We start from the raw sequence: 18,636 nt of genomic DNA, 5'->3' as shown, positions 1-18,636 counted from the left end.
GTTGTAGCTACAGCTCCTAAGCTGTCATTTTCCAGCACAGTCAATGCACTGGCTTCTGAAGGTTAAAGCATGCTCATAAGTATGGATAGCAGAGCATACAAGATATATTATTTATTTTGAGGAACACCCTGCAATTATTCCTGACATATTGTGTAATTAGCCAAAATTACAGCATATTCACCCAGAGTGAAACAGAGGGTAGCATAAATATTATGTGTGAGCCCACAATCACAGGGCGCATTTCATTTGGGTGCAAACGTGACTCCATGAACCAACCGAGCGTGCGTCCCTTCACAGGGGCTTCTCCCTGGCCCCCATGGGCTGCACCAGCTCCTGAGCGGGTGCCCACAAAGGGGAAACATCAGGAATAAAATCCACACCTTCCCCACACTGGCGCTGAAAGCTCGAGTGGTGCACAAAGATTTAGCAAATGGGTACCCTGGCCCTGCAGAGCTTTTGGGTTGAGGGATGATTGAGCCCAAAGCTCATACCAGCAAAGAAGGGGCCACAGCTATGCTATCCCCAAGGGAGGTGGGAAGGCAGGCTCAGAGTATGATGCCTGGAGATGCTGCTTGCTGGGTTTTGCTGCCTGGAGCTGGCAGGAGGGACAAATGGAAAACCAGCTCTTGCCCCCTCCCCACAGTCTGCAGCACCTCTCACCCTACAAACAGGGATGGAGGGGGAGAGGGTTTCCTACAGGGCCATGTGTCACCCAGACGTGTCCTAAGGAGTTGTTTGATGGGTGAGAAATCCTGGGCAATCTTGTGGCAGTGCTTTGCCACTTGTACAGTTAGAAAGGCTGTGTTTTGTTTTGTTGACTCCAATATGCAACATAAAACTTCTTCACTGTCAATTAAACAGATTTATTCCTGGGTTTGTACAAAGTTTTGGTTTGGATATTAGGAAATTCTTTCTACCTAGAATTTGCTCCATGGAAGGATGTAAAAAACAGGTTTAAAAACATCTGTCTGGGGAATGTACGTCTGGTGTCAGTGCAGGGCTGCAGATGGACTAGTCAACCCTGGGGGTCCCTTCAGCCTTGCTTGTAGGAGACCACAACTTGATGACATTATCACACTTCTGCACCCCAAGTTTATTGAAGGGCTCCACAACAGAATGCCCAGCCCCCCTCACCTTGAAGTGCCCCACACAAGGCACCAGATCACTAACAGTCCTCACATGAGCCAAGCAGACACCATCCCTGCTGCTCACGCCTGCCACGGCGCTGTGATTTGTGCTATTCTCAGAGGCTAAATCTCTCCGCTTCCCCTCATCAATTCAACAGGCCTGAAATACTGCAGAAACAGCGAGAAGTCCCTCACACAAACAAAACACACCACGGAAATAACTACATCATTCTTCTACCCCACTCCGCACGTCTAGGAAAGTAAATTAATTAAAATAGAAAATGGACAAAACGTGCTATCAACAAGCACTGAGCAGAAATTAATCACTTAAGATGCTATCGGTCTTGGAGAGGATACCTGGTCCTACCAACAACAGCCCAGAGAAGAGTCCTGGGTAATCACTGGATGGCAACTCAGGGTAAAATTTGGGTCCCAGTGTCACTTTGCAAGCATTCAATAACAACAGGCAATAACATCCCCTTTTGCTAGTCTTCCTCATGTACTCTCTCAGCATTTTTCCAAAGGGATAAGAGGTATGAGACTTCTTTATTTAACAGGTAATGAACCTGTGATGTGGAAAAATTAAAGCTTGAATCAGTCAGGTTGTATTATAAGGTTTTTTTTGCTTATTGCACTAAGGCAGCTTAAGCCTTCCCGTAGCAGTTAGCAAGCATTTTTTGACCCAAAATTATGATGTTACTAAATTTCGACAAACCTTACACAACACCCAAATGCATAAAGAAAATGTGCTGCTTGTGCCACTCTGGTTTGAAACATTACACTTCAAAGAGCAAGATCAAGCTAAAAATAGCCAAAGCCCACCATGTGACTCAAAGTTCTTTCTTCTTTCCTTTTGCTTTGTGAAAATACACCTTTTTTTACCTGCAGAATTATTTCAATTTTCCATCTGAGCCCGAGGTTTCCTTCAACCTAATGAAAACACTGGCAGTGTGAGAAAGCCATCATCCATTCCATCCTCCTTCCATCTAAAGCTCTGTTTTAAGAAATGACGGTATTTCATGGTTCATATCTCACTACAAACACCTCATTCCCGATGCCGGGTGGCCCCGAGGACTCCAGCAAGACAGGCAGGTTCACCGGCCACCCTGTTGCCGTCTCAGGAGAGAGCTGTAAACAGCGAGCTCCCTCCCCAGAGATGCGTGTGCTCGGGACGACACAGTGCAGATGGAGCGAAAACAGAAAATCTGCCTCTCCAACAAGTCTCCAAACACAGCTCCTGCTCCTCCAGCTGCCCAGGAGCCACTCGCTGCCTGAGGGCTTAGGACGAAGGGGCTCTCAAACTTCACCTGGTGGTTTCTAATCATTCAGGAGCCGCTACTAGGCTCTAGCTTTAAAAACTAAAATTTATTTCATGGGAAGTAGAGCTGTGTTTTTGCCGAAACAGAAAGAAAAATAGTAGAAGAAATGTTTAAAGAAGCGGAGAAGGTAGGAGTGACACAGAAGGAAATGAAATAAAAGCCAAAACAAATGTTTGTAAATTTTTAAATGATGATGCTGTGTGCTAGCCAGCAGGCAGACCCTGTATTGAAGAGCACAAAACCAAACTCTAAAAAGCCAGCAGGGCACTGATAGTTATAGCACACGCTCTGCCAGCCCTTTCAGCCACCGTCACAGAAAATCCACACAAGAGCGTGATGTTGGTCACCAGAGGATGCCCAAACGAACAGCTGCAGATCGATAACTGAGGCAGAGGTGCAGGCAGCCAGCAATTCAGACCCAGATCTGGTTACAGGAGCTGTGTCAGGGAAAGGATCGGCTCAGGAGCGGGTGGACGGTCCAAGCCCCTCGCCTGCCAATGTGTGGTCCCTGCATCTCCGGCAGCCCAGCGGCTCTCACATCCCCAGTGAGCATCGTTCAGCAACCGCCGTGTGCTTCCCAACCCCAAGCCGATCCCTGGAAGGCAAAACCACTGTGTCTTTTCGCTAATTTCTCCCTATTTTTCAATTTTCTGGAAGATGTGGACTGGCTCTTTGCAGACTGGCTTCACTTGCAGCAGTCCCATACTGCTTGACCTTTGCAAACAATTTTGCTTTGGGGAATGAAGGAAATTTATTTATTTGGCAGTTCAGGCAATATGGGTGGCAACTGCTAAGCAAAGAAACTATCTGAGCAGCCAGCAAGGAGAGGGGACTGCAAACTATGCTGTTCTAGATAAGTATCAATTAAGTGAGCATGTTCTATTAACCCAAAGACCTGGCTCTTTTCTTCCTCATTTTAATCCAAAATGCTTAAATATTTCAAGAAAGGAATGTTTTGGGGTTTTTTTATCGTTATCATGACCACCATCAGCTTACAGCTGGGAAAGAGGAACAAGTAACAGAATTATATTGCCTCTCCGTGGATATTTTGCCAGTTCACAGCATGTAGCCATTTACTGGATCTAATGCATCCCCTTAACAGAGCACGCTGCTGGAGGGAGAGTGAGACAGGAGTGCCCTGGGGAGAGAGCTCTGCACAGCACGCTCCATGGATGCTGCTGCGTGATGGGGAGGAAGCTATCTGCTCTCCCTCGCTGTAACAGCTGTATCTAGCCCTGGATCTTCATCCTCAAATCCAGCCCCATGCCATTGGAGGCAACCAGCCATTTCCCATCTCCCCTTTTCTGACATCTGTCAATGGAGCCAAGCACTCCAAACATGAACTACAGCACTGAAAAGGTCCCAGGAAGAAAGATGGGGAGCGCAGGCAGGCAGCAGCATAACTGCTCCCCTCCTTTCACCACAGCTGCCCATTTTCTGGCCAGAGAAGTGCCACAAGGTTCCCAGTTGAGGGTTTCTCTTTGGGAACATGACAGTGCCAAGGACCATCCAAAGCAGAGTTCATCCATCGGTAACGCTGAAGGAGAAGAGGGCACTGATGCAAGGCAGACTCCGAAGGAGCTGTCCCTTGGGCAAAATTCCCCCTTCCTCCCACATACAACTTCAGGTACAACAGATGCACGTGCTGCTGAGAACAGAGAGGAGCTGCTACTGCTGCCTCCCCCCTCGCCCTGACCAAAGCCAGGGTCTGCACAAGAGCTCAACACTCCTCCAAACTTAGAGCTTTGGCAGGAGCAGCACAATCCCGTAAGGCATCTCCTTAGAGGGACGCCAGGCACAGCAGTGCAGTCATCTCTCCATTGTATTGGGAGAAAGGGACAAACCCAAAGCCACAGAGCAGACGCAGGAAGAGAGCTGCAAAGCCCCATTCTGTGGATGATGCTGTTTCCAGCATTAACCCCCATCTCGCAGCCCAGCCCACTCCATGGGGAAAGGGCAGAGAGCAGAAATGCCGGGAGGCTCTGCATGGAGCCTGCCTTCCCCATCGTGCCAGGAGCCAGCCAGCAGCTCATCCCTGAGGACAAGAGGGGCTCAGGACTCAGGCCACCACCCTGCCTCCAAGCCCGTGGCTTTGTCCCTCTGTCACCTTTAGCTAGGACATCCTGGAATGAGCACGGGAAAGCAGAGGTGTCTGACAGGTGTCAGGGCACGTCAGCTGAATCTTCTCAGCAGCCACGTAAGCTCCATCAGGGTTTCAGAGAGCCCCAATTCAGTACTTGGAACAAGCATGCAGATATTTGTCTATGCTGCAGCGTGGGGGCTGGAAAAACCGGAGTGGTCTGCCTGAACAGCAAATACCACAGTCGTTTTCCACAGCTCTCTAGAAAGCTGCCTTCTGGTTTACCATTTTAAAAATGTGTTGTAGCTGCTATTTTCAGAGACAGTACTGTCAGGAAGCTGTAGCCCTCCAGCCCTGCTACCATGCTGCAAAAATTCAGTGTCCACATTGACTCCCCTCAAGGCACAAACCCCCGCCTTTAAAAATAATTTATTCCAGGAGTCCCCGCTAGTGGTGTTCGCTGGGTGAGGGGCACAAAGTGTATCCATGGCTTTACTACAGCTTTTAATAGAGATGCAAAGTAAAACCAGCCTTTGGAAAGGCCGAGTTATTTCAGGATTCTGCTATGTGTCAGAACAGGGTAAAGGTAAAACAATAGATGTAGTAGTTTGCTTTATGCTTAAAAAGGATACGGTATTAATATGAAGAATATTGTGTTAGCTAAGGAATAGAGACGAACCATGTATTAAACAGAAGAACGGAGTATAAAGGTGCTGTTCCCTGATGGACTGCAGTGTCTGCAGCCCAGGTACAGAGAAGATGATTTTGGCACAGGTCACTTCACAAGAGACTTCCAAGATTTAGGCACAACAGTAATGCAACCATGCAGTGATGCTAGGACAGAACACGGAGCATATGGAAATGTATGTGTATTTAAAGGTTAGTTCTCTGGAGCTGCTTTCTCTGACCTGCTGTCTTGGTCACCTCCTCCTGCCAAGCCATGGAGCTTGCAAATATGAAAGGGATGTCCATCTCTTACATGTTTTGCTTGTTAAAATTCTTGCTTTGATTTTAATAATAATAAATCACAGCTTGGCTTCAACTGTGCGGGAGTAGGAAACTCCCAGAAATAATGTGCACATGACTGTTCAAAGGGATGGATCAAATGCAACAAATGCCAGAGGGATGGAACAAACGCCTACCTGGCCACCGTGCTATCTGGCAGTTCATTATCTGGCAGCTCATGGTGTGCCCATTTGGGGAGGGGAAAGAAGGAAGATAAGCCCAAGTGAGTTTGCACTTGCTCTTCAATGTAGTGAGACTCATGATCACGTTTGTCTCTCACAAGAGTGAGATTCTTAAAATCTCTTCAGCTCCCGTGGCAGCTATGCTCTCCACGCTGCCCGAGTCAAGCTGTTGAAGGTTTTTTTTTTTTGTAATAGATATCTTATCTGTTAAAATATGCGGTATCTCATCTACTGAAATTATTCTAAACTCATGCTGCATTCAGTAAAGCAAGGAAGGAAGGACGGAAGGAAGAAAATCTTGTCTTAATTTTGGTATTTTTGGAACGCAAGCTTTTGGTTTTTTATTTCAAAGCAACATTTCATTAGAAATATACACAAAAGTTAAAGAAAAATACACAAATAAAAATCCTCCAAATGCAATTGCACCTTTCCCCCCCCCAAAAAAAAGTTATATCAGTCAATGATAAACTGATTTATATGGATCTTTTATTATATGCGGAGGGAAAATAATCACTCATGAACCTCTTTTCGCCCTGACTTTTCCATTTGGCTGGTGATGGAGGAATCAATCATTTGTATTGCTTTAATGGTGAACCTCCTCTGCTGGCTAATGATTCTCACTGCTCCCACAAGCACAGCTACCCCTGAGGCCATGGGGAGAAGATATCCATCCCTCTAGGAGCTTGGATGACTTCCACAGATTTTCTTGGCATCAGCCATATCCAGTCCAGAACTAGTACAAAGTGGCTTACGGACTGACATGCTCACCCGCAAGCTGCGTTGCAAAGCGGGCTGGCCGCTGAGTTTTCCATGCTCTGGAGTAAGCCAGGAGCCTGCAGTTCTTCCCCAGATTTCAGAGCCGGAGAGCTCAGGGTTGCTATCTGGCCTCCCCCTAGTAACCGAGCACAGACACACACCGTGACAGTCACCACATCTGCAAGTCACGAACATGTGCGATACCACCCCCGGGGATCAATTTGATAAAATGAAACCCATCTGCCGAGCTGTCACGAGCAGGAGGAAGCCTTTTCCCCCCTCCTGATTATTTCAGCATTCGTTAGCACCGGCAGGTGCAGAAGGAGTTTACAGGACCAATGGCAGACCTCACCAACAGACTACCCCAAGCAAGAAGGACGCATGCCATCAAGGCTATGCCCCTTCCCCTTGACATTATCTAGGCTCATCTTTGGCTGGCCACTTGGCATATGTGCCCTCATCTCCGCTAGTACTTCTTAGAGCTCCTGCCGGCCAGGCGATGCCAGGATTTCCAGGCATTTCCATTCCCCCCAGCGACTCAGAGATGGGGCACAGCACCAAATTCTGCAGAGGAGCAGGCAGAAGAATGCGATGGACCCCCCCTTAGCTGGGCACACACCCAGATACGCATACACACGCTATGCAAAAGTGCTGGGATCCAGCCTGACTCCTACTGCAGACAGCAGCTATGCGCTGAGATAATGTAGCCGGCATCAGGACACGGTAGCAACGGAGGAGCCAAATTCCACAGGTTAGGCAGATATTACAGTTGTTCTGAGATGAACCACTCCATAAAAGCAGGCAAGGACTACGACAAATTTAACAGGGAGCTAAAAATGTGGGTTTTTCCATGAGCTTCAATCATCATTTTCACCCTGCATGAAATCAGAAAGGACTTCAGGATTTAACTCGGGAATTTAACAGCTTGCAGAGATGACAGACTTCTCAAATATTTTAAATGAATATCGGAATGAACAAAGTCCTTCCATGTCCTTCAACTAAAGTTGCTTTTGTATTTTACTTATACTGCTGCAAAAATATCTACATACCTGTATTTTAAATTCTAAATCTCCATTTGTTGTTCAAAATGAGAAATACTGCAAAGGGAAAACATGTTTTAAGTTTCTGTTTTTTTTTCTATGTGTGAACCATTTCCTTCACTTTGGAAGAAGCCTTTAGATCTCCTTAAGGAAAAGCATCCTTTCCCTGGAGGAGCACAAAATATATATCAGACAAGGAAAAAAAAAAAAGAGAAAAAAAATACAGACGTTTTTTCTTTTTCCTGGGGTAAAAAACCTGTTTGAGAGTGGAGAGTGAACTCCACATTCTGAGCTGGAAACTCATCTACTGAAGCAACACCTGAAGGGACAGAGATGATGCTACACAGTGCCTGGCACTGCCTGACCCAAAGCTGCCTGAATTCAAATATGATTTGCCCAAGTAACAACACCCTTGCAGCGGGCTTCATTCAGCTAAAATTCCCACCAACCCCCACAGATGCTGTGCGTGATGCTCCAGCCTGTTTCCCTTCGTGCAAGGCCCCCAAACTCCTCAGCTTAGCTGTTCAGTGGCCACGGCATGATGGAAGGCCAGCTCCACCTCAGCTCTCCGGGGCGAGCTCTGCCTGAGAACACGGTCAGTGAAGCAACAGCCACAGCTTTCACAAACAAGCTGGACCCACCATCCCATGGCTTCCATCCTGTTACAAAACAGATGAAGAAGGGATGAAGAAGCCACCACGGGGATGCAACTACTTGGTTCAACCATTTGTTAGCAGAGAAGTCATGTAGAGAGAGCTGCTTTATCTAGTCTTCTGCATTTACCTCTTGGATCTATCATTCTCTGATGAAGGATCCATCACACAAAAAGCCATGCCATGCAACAATTTCTTTTGAATCCTCTATCAAGTTTCTATGGTCAGAGCAAAATATGTAATTTAACCTCTTCTAGCTGTACTTTATAATTGTACACTCAGCATCCTTATTTAGCCTATCTTATACCGATAAATCGTATCTTAGACCCAAACACATGCAAGAGATGTAGAAGAACACAGAGCATGCTTGTGAGAGATCTGCCTTTGCCCGTTGAAAAGGCAGATGAAACAAGTGCTCGTTTTACAACATGGTGCTTATTGCAACCGACAAATGAGATGTTTCTGCAGTCTGTTTTCCCTAGGAGCTGATAGCTTTGATTATACAAGATGTCCCTGTGCAGACCTGGTTCCCCATAGCTTGCCAAAACCTGCAACTACTCATGCCCACCACCGAGCGAGCCTGAACTTCTACTGGGTGCGAATTCTCCCTTCCCATATGAGAGCAGGAGTATTTCACTCTTGCTTCACACAAACTGTGAAATGAAGCACAAGGTGCCAACAAGTGCACAATGTAAGTCCGCTCACACATGTCTTTACTGAGTATTTTAGTTACAGTGCTATTTGAGTCACATATTAAAAAACACTTAATTGACGTAAGCTCACACAGTTACTTTTACAAAAGCAAAGAGCAAAGGGAACATGAACCACTATCAGACTTGTATTTCTGTAATGGTGCAAGTTGCTACAGCTCCACCATTGCCACATCGTAACCCCACTGACAGTGGGGCTCCCAAACTGCAGCGTGCTGGAACGAGCATCAGGAGTTAGGTCTGTGTGTCAGGTAAATGCTCCATGCCATGGTCTCTCCTTCTGTAAAATGGGAAGAATCCTCTCCATTTGGTAGAGCTTATTGAGTACTACAGATGAAAATCACTCTGTAAATGTGAAGTATTTTGACAGTTACTCCCCATAGCCATAAAATGAGGTCATGTTTAAAAAGGTAAAGATAGTTCCCCTAGCACTATGCCATTTCCAAATGCGATTGTACCCCTTTTGAACATGGATGTTTCTCACATTCCTTTAACTGACTTGCAAACTACTGAGCCAGCATATCATTAAGTACCCATAATCACTGGGGTTGTGGGTCACTGCACAATGTATGCACGACTCTTTAAACCAGTTTCAATTCATTTGCATGTCATTTTCTATGCAGAAGAACGACTCTGCAATGAATATGTTATCTGGGCACAATACACTCCCTGAATAAACAATCCAGGTAGCAGCAAACCGAGTGGCATGCTGCCTTTTGAGCAGCACACCTGAGTGCAGGAATAGGATATACCACTGACACAAATCTCTATTTAGAAGTTGGATATAGTTGGATATAAAGTAGACACAATCCATAGCCTAGGAAAGGACACTTGATTTTTTTTTAAAGCAACTTAATTCCTCTACTTTAATTTTATTAAATGAATACGGTACTGGTTATGACTGATTGACTGACAGCTCTGAAGACTGAACAGCTCTAGTTTTACATCACGGAGTAATTGATCCTTCTTCTAAGTCAATAAAAAGTCTTCCTTAAATCACTCTGGTCTGTACATTATCAAACACCTTCCTCAGCATGAAAGTCCATGCAAGTTGAGGGAATTCTTAGAATTCATCAATACTTCACAAGCACTGGGTGAGTCCAAAAGAAGCAGAATTGGACCTATGCAGCTGGGAGCACTGTGGTAGGACCAACAGACTACCAACCACACCCCGCTGTAAAAGACACTCAAACTTCAACGCGACAAAGCATCTTGAAATCTATGTAACAGGTCTAGATTTCCCACCCCTTTTAGTCCTTAGGGGACCTCATTCAATGGCAAATGGAGATGAGCAGGAAAGAGGAATGGAAAAAGATTTCATCAGTGGGACTCCCAGTCCCACTCTTGATCCTAAAAAGAGTGATTCCTGAGACAAAATGACCACACTCCTTAGGCAAGAGCCATCTTTTGGTCTGGCCTCATATAGGATGGTCCAGCAAGCTACCACTCATCATAACTCGGGGCGGGGGGGGGGGGGGGGAGGGGGGGCAACTTCTTTTCCTTTTGAATATTTCAAGTCATGCTGTATTTCAGATATTTTGCATCCTCTTTCAGTAACTGCTTTAAAACACACCATTAAAGAGTCTAGTTTCCGCTACCTAACCCTTGCATTGCAAGTCTTGAAGCATTTGGCTAACTAAATATAGTCCCTGCCCCACAACCTGTGAACCAGGGGGTGCTGACAGCAATCCAGAGTAATTATTCTTTCCCCTCTTTTGACAACAGTAAGTGGCTTTCTACGGTGAGAGGCTTTTCCCCTATTTCTTTTTGTTCCTCACTTGAGTACAGGTCACATACCTCAATGTACAGACCAGAAGAACAGCCCTCAGCTAGCTTTGACACCTGGCTGTAGAGTCATGACTGACAGATTTCAGATGTGGAGAAGGGGCTTCATGAAGAGACTAATCAACAAACAAAATATTAACATATATGGAAAACATGGGAGAATTACACATGTTGATGGTACATCCCAAAGACCTGAGTAAACGAGTATCCCTTTTTTTAACCGTGATACTAACGGACACCTGAGAAAAGTACATGTTCACAGCAGGTTCTCAAACCAATTGCTGTTTTCTTACCTTAGTGGTGATTTATAGCAGAGAAAAAATAAAGAAAGAACTAAATAATAATTCCACTGAGAAATCATGGAGAGCCTACTCTTGCTAGGTACTGAGTTCTCATGCCTATCAAGGACAGCTGAGAGCACAAAGCACCGCTCAAAACTGAAACTGTGGGTGGTGGGACTTCATCATGGAAATGTAAGCAACATGTACCCCAGGGCTGAAGTTTTCCACAAGGAACCAAGACTGAGCACACACACACACACACAAAAAGATACAGGAAAGAAAGGAAAAAAGACTATCCTAAAATGCATTTCTAGGTCCTTGCAAGCTCGCTGTTAGGTGCAACAGTCGTGAAGCTGCCATCTGGAAGGCTTTCTGAGTTAATGACATTCCCTATGCAACTCTACTCAAGAAGTAGCACTTGATGGATCTAGTTATCAAATGACCACAATTCTAACTGATCCTCAGTATATCGATTTCCTTGTCACTATGCAGAAAGTAAGTGGAGACTGTTTAAAAAGCGTACGTACAGGGAGGTGGAAAAATACAATTCTGGGTTAAACTAGCACGGATTAAGCCGCAGGGTCTCTCCCGCCGGAGGACCCGCTTTGCTCACGCTTCGGCGAGTGGCGGAGGGATGCTGGCGGCTGGTCTGTGCCCACCCATCCCGCCAGCCCGGGGAAGGAGACCGGCCAGGACCCAGGCGAAAGTTGAGCACGGAGCAAGCCTGTCCCCAGACGGCACCCGGCGGGGCCGGCCAGGACCCCCTTGAGCAGCCATCCTGGAGGGTCCGGGGCTGCCCCACCCCAGGGAGAGGGTCCCCACGGCCCCGGCCCGCCATACTCACCCGGTCTCCTCCTCACCGGCCTTTTCCTGCCGCTGCAGAAGCGCACTTTGCTGAAGACCCCCAGGACGTGCCTCTCGCAGAGGGAGCGCCCGTCCTTGCTGGGGCTGGAGCGGCGCTTGGAGGCGGACACCCGGTCGCTGTTGGACTCCCTCGCCTGCCGCTTCTGCCGGATCAACGAGCTGGCGATAGCCGCTGCCATCGCCGCTCATGGGCCCCCCGCGCCGCTCCGCGCCGCTCCGGGGGGCGCCGCCCGGGCGCGCTGGGGCCGAGCCGCCGCCGCGCCCCGCGGGGACGGGGGACGAGGACGCCCCGCTTAACGCGCTGCAGCCCCGAGTCCCGGCGCCGGGGAGGGCTCAGCCGGCCAGGCGGAGTAGGGCGCCCGGGCTAACAACCATGGCTGGCCGCTGGACCCCGCCGCCCATGGGTCTGTCCCCGGGGAGCGCAAATCGCGGCGCGGGCGGCTGTCGGCGAGACCCCCGGCCGGGCTGGCAGCGCCCCCGCGCCTTGTAAATCCGGGAGGCAGCTGCCCCGCTTGCAAAGGTCCGCCGGCGGCAGCTGTGTCCAAAGGGGCGGGGGGGGAGGGGGGGGCGCGGAGGATCCGCGGGTCCCTGCGGCGCGGTGCCGCCCCGCTCCGCCCGGGCGCAGGCGGCGGCGCTTCCTCCCGCCGGCCGCCCTCCGGCGAGGGGCCGTGGGATGAGTCAGAGCCCCCCCGGCCCGCGGCCAGCCCCGGCCCCAGCGCGATGGCTCCGAGGCGCGGCGCGGCAGTGCGCGCACATGGACGCGTCCCGCGGCTCCGCTCCGCTCCCGCGGCCGGGCTCAGGGCGAGCCGCCCTGCATTTCTGTGTGCACTCCTCCTCTTCCTCTTTTCCCCCCCTCCCCACTCCGCTCGCAGAGAGGGCGGGAGGGGAAGGAAAAAGCAGCCACAAGAAAAAGCACCAGGCCAGCAAACAAACAAAAAACAGGCGAAGCAATAAAATTAAATTTAAAAAAAAAAAAAAAAAAAAAGAGGCGCCCCGGCCGCGGGTGCGGGCTCACATCGCCGCAGCTCGGCGCCCCGGGCTCACAGCGCCATGGCTGGCGCAGCTCCCCCAGCCCTGCTCGCCGCCTCTGCCCCGGCAGCAGCTCTCCCCGGCGGCAGCAACCCACATCGTCCGGCCCGGCGGGAGGCCGCGGAGCGCTCGGCAGCGGGGCGGCCCCGGGCCCGGCTGCCGCGGCGGGAGGAGCGATGCGAGGCGGGGAGGAGGTGGAGGAGGAGGGCCGTGGGGTGCGGCTGCCGCTGCTCCGTGCGGGGCTCAGGATGCTCCGCGGTGCCGCCCGACGGCGGCGGGGCGAGGAGGAGCCGAGCCGCGCCCGCCGCTCGCCCGCATCCTCCGGCCCGGCCCGGGAGCTGGGAGGGGGGGGGGCGAGGCGGAGGGAGGAGAGGGGAGGGAGGGGCCGGGGAAGCCCCCCCGGACGCCCACGCCGCGTGAGGCTGCTGCCAAGGCGGCGGGGAGCCCCGCAGCGGCCGGTCGGGGCGGGGCGGGGTGGGTCGGGTCGGTGCCGGCCGGGAGCTGGGCTCCGCGCTCGGGGAGAATTGCAGCTGCTCCCGCTCGCGCTCCTCTACGCAATCCTACGTGATCGAGGTTTGGATGAGAAAACTCGCCAGGCAGAGCGAGGCAACTGCAGCTCCTTGGCGGCTCTGCCCCTCCACCCGGGCAGCCCCCGGGCCGGCCCGCCGCCCCCGCGGGGAGCCGGGCTTCCCCGGAGCCGCAGCCCCGCCCGCCCCCTCCGAGGGAGCCGCCTGCGACTTGTGCAGCCACCCCGGCCATTGCTGTGGGTGCCCGAGCACTCAGCCTCAGCAGCAGAGCATCTCCACCCGCTTTCCCTGCTGCTCCGTGCAAGCAGAGACAGGGCGACAGTCCCCGGCACCCCAAGGGCTGCGCTGCCGGGGGGTCTCCGTGCCTCGTCTGGGGACGACCAGGCTGCCTCTGCTTAGAGCGGTCCCAAGGCAAACCACCAGTTTGTCAGCAGGTGCTCTGCTTGGGGCAACCCGCAGGAGCTGGGCAGTCCCCCTCCTATCTCCAGCCACAAAACTGTTCCGAACAAAATTTAAGGTGCAGAAATACATCGCTGGTTATCCAGATAAGTAACTGCTGTTGCTGCCGTAAGAATGGTGTTCTACAGATTTCAGGTTCAAGTAACAGCTAGCCAGTGAACGTGCAGGAGGCGATAAGCAAGATACCTGGGGGAGCATACAGCAATCAGGGTGGAGGGAGAGGGAATCTCGGCGGGGAAGAGGAGACCTGCCCCAGCTACACTTTGGTGAGTACCAGTGGCAGGACATGACTAATCCAGTCCTGAAGGTGTACGGGTGAAGCACGTACCCAGCCAAAGAGGGCACTTCAAACCAGTTGGTGACACCCCCTGCAAATTATCAACTTCAGCAAAATAATCTTTTGTAACTACTTGGCTGCAAGAACTTCAGCTCTAAACTATTTTAATGTATTGGGAAAAAAGGCAACCGAAACAACCACCCACTATGTCCATAAAGATTAACTAAACTCTGGCATTACTGCCTGATTTTCACTCTTAATCCCTATGCATGCCAAAACGAGGTGGAATCAGGTTCTCCAGGAGAGAACAGAGAAGGAAGATATTCTAAACCATTTGGCAGATATAAATGTTTTGCTGTTGATCTCTTTTTAACTGCTGCCAACTTTATTGAGCAGATTTCACTGTCCCAATCAATAAAAATTTTTCTTCCCTTTCCTGTAACTAAAATGTTTGATATTTTAATTTTCTCTGCCAGATTATTTCACTTGACATCAAAGAATGTTGCAGTACACGGTAAAGGCATGGCCTAAAGAAAGCTGTTTGCAATCAGAGAATCACTGTCTGAACTGCCAGTGAATTATCCAAAGCTTCATCTTCAAAGGATGTGAGCAAATCTGGTATCTTCCCAAGAAAGAGGTTTTCCATCTATATATAAAGATACTTTTTTGCCTGTAGTCTTCAAATCTCTGGTGAAAGAATGCTGTTTTATGCCCCCCCCCCCCCATTAGAAAAGTTTCAGTTATTTTGACATGCAACTAATTTTTTTTTCTTGTATAACTATAAACCGGGAGCAGCAGCTCTGCACTTAAAAATGATCCTCATCAGTGATAAAGTTGGTCACAGTATTTTTTTTTCTGGTGACTTGTGGATCTGAAAAGAGAGCTGCTGCAACGCCAGGAAGAAATGCTTCTCCCAGATCTCTCTGCTTCTGCAGTGATGGAATTAAATTAAAGCAGCGCTTATGAAACTGAATATAATGTTGCATTTGCTAACACGCAGGTCTGTCTTTATTTATAGATGGCCAAGGAGTCCACGGGGTTTGGTTCTGAACACGGGCACAGTGCCATGAACTCCTGGTGACATTACTGGCATGCGCATCTGCTCTGCACCACTCCAGATCATGCCCCAACTTCACAAAATTTTCTGAAGAGCCCATGTTTTTATAAACACCAAGCAAGCCCAGAGCAGTCTTGAGCTGGAGAATTGAAGGCCAACCTCATCATGCTCCTGCACTGTCATTCTTGCAGGTGAAACATTACCTTTGGTGGGCTGCCAAGTGAAACAGAAAAGCCTCCATATGCTTTGGTCTCTGCCAGTGGAAGTTCTCTCCTTCAACTTCCATTTGGGCAAACAGGGCTCAAAACATCTCCCATTTTCATCTGTATCAGCTACTCCTCTTTGAGGGTAGTGCAGCCCAGACTGTTCATACCAACTAGCCCCTGCTGCATTCCTTGTTGCCACCAATGGAAGCGGAATTGTTTGACCAAACTGGGCTAATATGGCATTTTTCCTTAAGGCACATAATTTTTTTTTACATATTTATCTATCTATATTTAATAGACTATAATAATCTCTATATTATATAATCATTAAGGCAATTTTTCTCCCCTGCCTCTTCTCCCCTGGTCTCCCTCCCCACCTCCAGTCCCAGTCTGGAAAGCTGCACAGCGTTCACTATGGAGAGGAAGGGAGAGAATAGCACCGATTCATAAAATGAACAAGCAAGACAGCATTTTGATCATGCTGGAGAGATAATGCCAATGGTCCTCCTGCAGTTTGTGGAGAAAGGCCCCATCCCGCACACAGGAACAGGCAGAGGGTCAGACTCCCAATGCTTCCTAAATATCCCCACCCCACCCAAAGCATACAGGAGCCCATACATCAGGCACTCGCTGTGGAAGGAGGCCAATATAAACATTTCAAGACACTCTCATTGCTGAGGTTTTGTTCACTTGATAAATAAACTCTTCTGTCCTCAGTGCTGAGGTTTAAAAGGAAGGCCCGGCTGAATTTCGGGGCTTTGGTGGCTTGAACAGAGAAGAGATCTAGAATTGCATTCCCTTACCTTCCTAAACAGAACAATCTATCTAGGTCAAAACGGAGGTTATTGGCATCTTTCCTTAGTGAAGTGCAATAATTCCCGCAGGGTTGCTAACAGAATATCCTGTTTATTTTTCATACGGTCTTCAAAAGCCATGGGCTATGTTCTGTAGATTCAGCCATTAGGCATATCTCTGCTTTACTAATTCTGTACACACAGAGCTAACTACAGATAGACGTGTATGCAGGTTTTTTTCTGTTTTATCTGCATAGCTACTGAAAATGCATGCATGAAAGTTAAGGAAGAGATATACATTTAATACCACTTTAAAATGTATATGGGTATTGCTGTAGTTGAATGGGGAAAAGAAAGACGCCCATCTCTGGCCAATAATTATGAATAGCCTAATTCACCATTTTACAGCAGCATAGCAACAAATCCCTTCCAATAGGAAGGCACTGTTGAGTTTGAAAGTCTGTATGCAGACACCTCTTAAGAATTGTACCCAATTTCCACGCTGTGTAAATTACATCTAAAATGTGCATTGTCAGGGCTGCTTATTAAGCAGAATTAAGCCCATATCCATGTTTTATTAACTTTATTCTTTACAAGGTAGCCCCTTGTTGCATGTCTAGCATAATTAAAATTCATGCAGCTTTGGCATTCCCCAGTCTCTGCGTGGGTGGACTTTTTTAAAAAAAAACATGCCTGGGTAACCTGACAAAGAAAAGACCTTACAGTATTTTGCTCGTTTTATGTGCAGGGTAATTCTGTTTACAATGCATGGTTTTATACCTATGTTTGGATGCCTAATAAGAATTCACATGGCCACTTAAAAATATGCTGTTCAGGGAGAGAGATCTGGCCCTAAAACAGCAGCGGAGTACGAAAACTGGCTGGCTTTCTGGGCTTTTCTCGCACAGCTGAGCTCTGAGCTGACTAGGCCTTTTAATAAACACAGAAGAGCCTACATCATCTGATTGCTATATTAAAATAATTTATTTAATGGGCCCCTCACCCCCTTTTTTGGCTTCAAAGATTCAATTAAAACAAAATTTGCAACTCATCACGAGGAGTATTCATTAGCCTACCCAGTGTGTTTAAGAACAGCTCTAGCCTGGGGAGAAGTTGGGCTTGTCTGTGTCTTAAAGCAAGTGGCAGGTAAGCAGTTATACAGGTTGCAGAATGAAACCACTCCTGCAAAAACCGGGCCACAAGCAGCACCAACACAAGAAAACCAACTGGAGCCCAGAAAAAGAAATAATTTACTCGGGTTTTACATGTTCATACATAGTTTTTCATTTTTAAGAGAGGATTTCTACTTAACAGAAGGTTTTATTTCTCCTCAGTCACTTGTTGCCTATACCAGGTGGCAGCAGGGGAACACAAGAAAGCTTTGCTTCACTGAAGGCAACTGTGGCTGTCTAGGAATGAAAATGCCATGATGCATTCCTCTTCAAGAAGCCTTCTGTATGGCTGAATAGACTTTGTGTCCTGGGTTCTGTAAGCACCTGCTGGGAACAGCAGGAAGGTATACCATCTAGGGTCAATTCTGCTGCCTATGTCTTGCTGCAAAAGTCATCTCCCTGAAATGAAGCCTGAAAAGGAATAGTAGCAGGGGGCATCTGCAACTGTTCCCACATATGAAGAGAGACCTCCCTGCAGACAGGTCAGTGCCTGTCCCACATGCCACAGCAAGACCTGGGGCTTGTTCAAGATGGGCTCCTCTCAAAGCTGCTGTTACCACCCCACGCCAACAGTCCTGTTCATCAGCCATTCTGCCATTGCCTTCCCCAATGGGATCAGGGCATCAAAAACTGCTGTCCTTGTCAGTGATGTGCTTCAGTTATGGCTTCATTAGTGGCAGGAGTCCAAGGGAAAGAGCCTGCAAACACCTGCCCAGTGACAGATCCCACATGGCACTTCAGTCGTTAAGGCAATGCAGGGAGGAGGCCTCACTGAGGGGTCTCCAATCAAAGAGCAATGAAGGGATTGGTACTCTACTTGCAGGTAACCTTTTGCAAGGCAGAGATATGAGCCCTTTCTTCCTGAGCAAGGGACACACAGGATTAGAAGCACCCGCCTAAGCATATAGAAAGAAAACTCAAGTTATCTTCTTGCCTGTACTATGGCTGCTGAATTTAAAAGACAGGACAGACAGCTGCCTCCCTTCCTTCCTCCCTCAGCCTCCTGTTCCTCGCTGGGCTTCTCCCAACATCCAGCAACTCCCTCCATCTGCCCCCCTTAGGGACTTTTTCACCTGTGGCCACCCATTTAATAGCCCTAGAAAGCCACAGGAACTGCAAGGGGAGAAAGAGCGTGGACTTGAGATTTCATCCCAGGTCTTAGTCTGCATTCACAGCACACAAGAAAAAGGAAAAGACCACATCCCTTGTGCTTTTAATGCAGAGCAGGAGCTTGAGGCTGAAATAGGTGAAATAGCCACCACAGAACAACCCCAGTTATGAGCCTGAGACTGAATACACACACATCATGCCCT

General features: G+C 48.7%; 1 protein-coding gene across 3 annotated transcripts in view; it reads right to left on the bottom strand.

Annotated features, from left to right (window-relative positions):
• Positions 1–18,636, bottom strand: part of FGF12 (fibroblast growth factor 12) — a 145,383-nt gene that overhangs the window by 91,031 nt on the left and 35,716 nt on the right. The window contains exon 1 of one of the 3 annotated variants that reach the window (XM_059822622.1): positions 11,783–11,981. The exons of the other annotated variants lie outside the window; for them this stretch is intronic. Coding sequence (XP_059678605.1) covers positions 11,783–11,981 — 199 coding nt within the window. Of the gene's footprint in view, positions 1–11,782; positions 11,982–18,636 lie in introns of those variants that run through there. 3 annotated transcript variants of the gene reach the window in all.

This window comes from Gavia stellata, chromosome 11 (genome assembly GCF_030936135.1).
Source record: "Gavia stellata isolate bGavSte3 chromosome 11, bGavSte3.hap2, whole genome shotgun sequence".
NCBI classification, from domain to species: Eukaryota; Metazoa; Chordata; class Aves; order Gaviiformes; family Gaviidae; genus Gavia; species Gavia stellata.
This window is presented reverse-complemented; position numbering and strand designations above follow the sequence as displayed.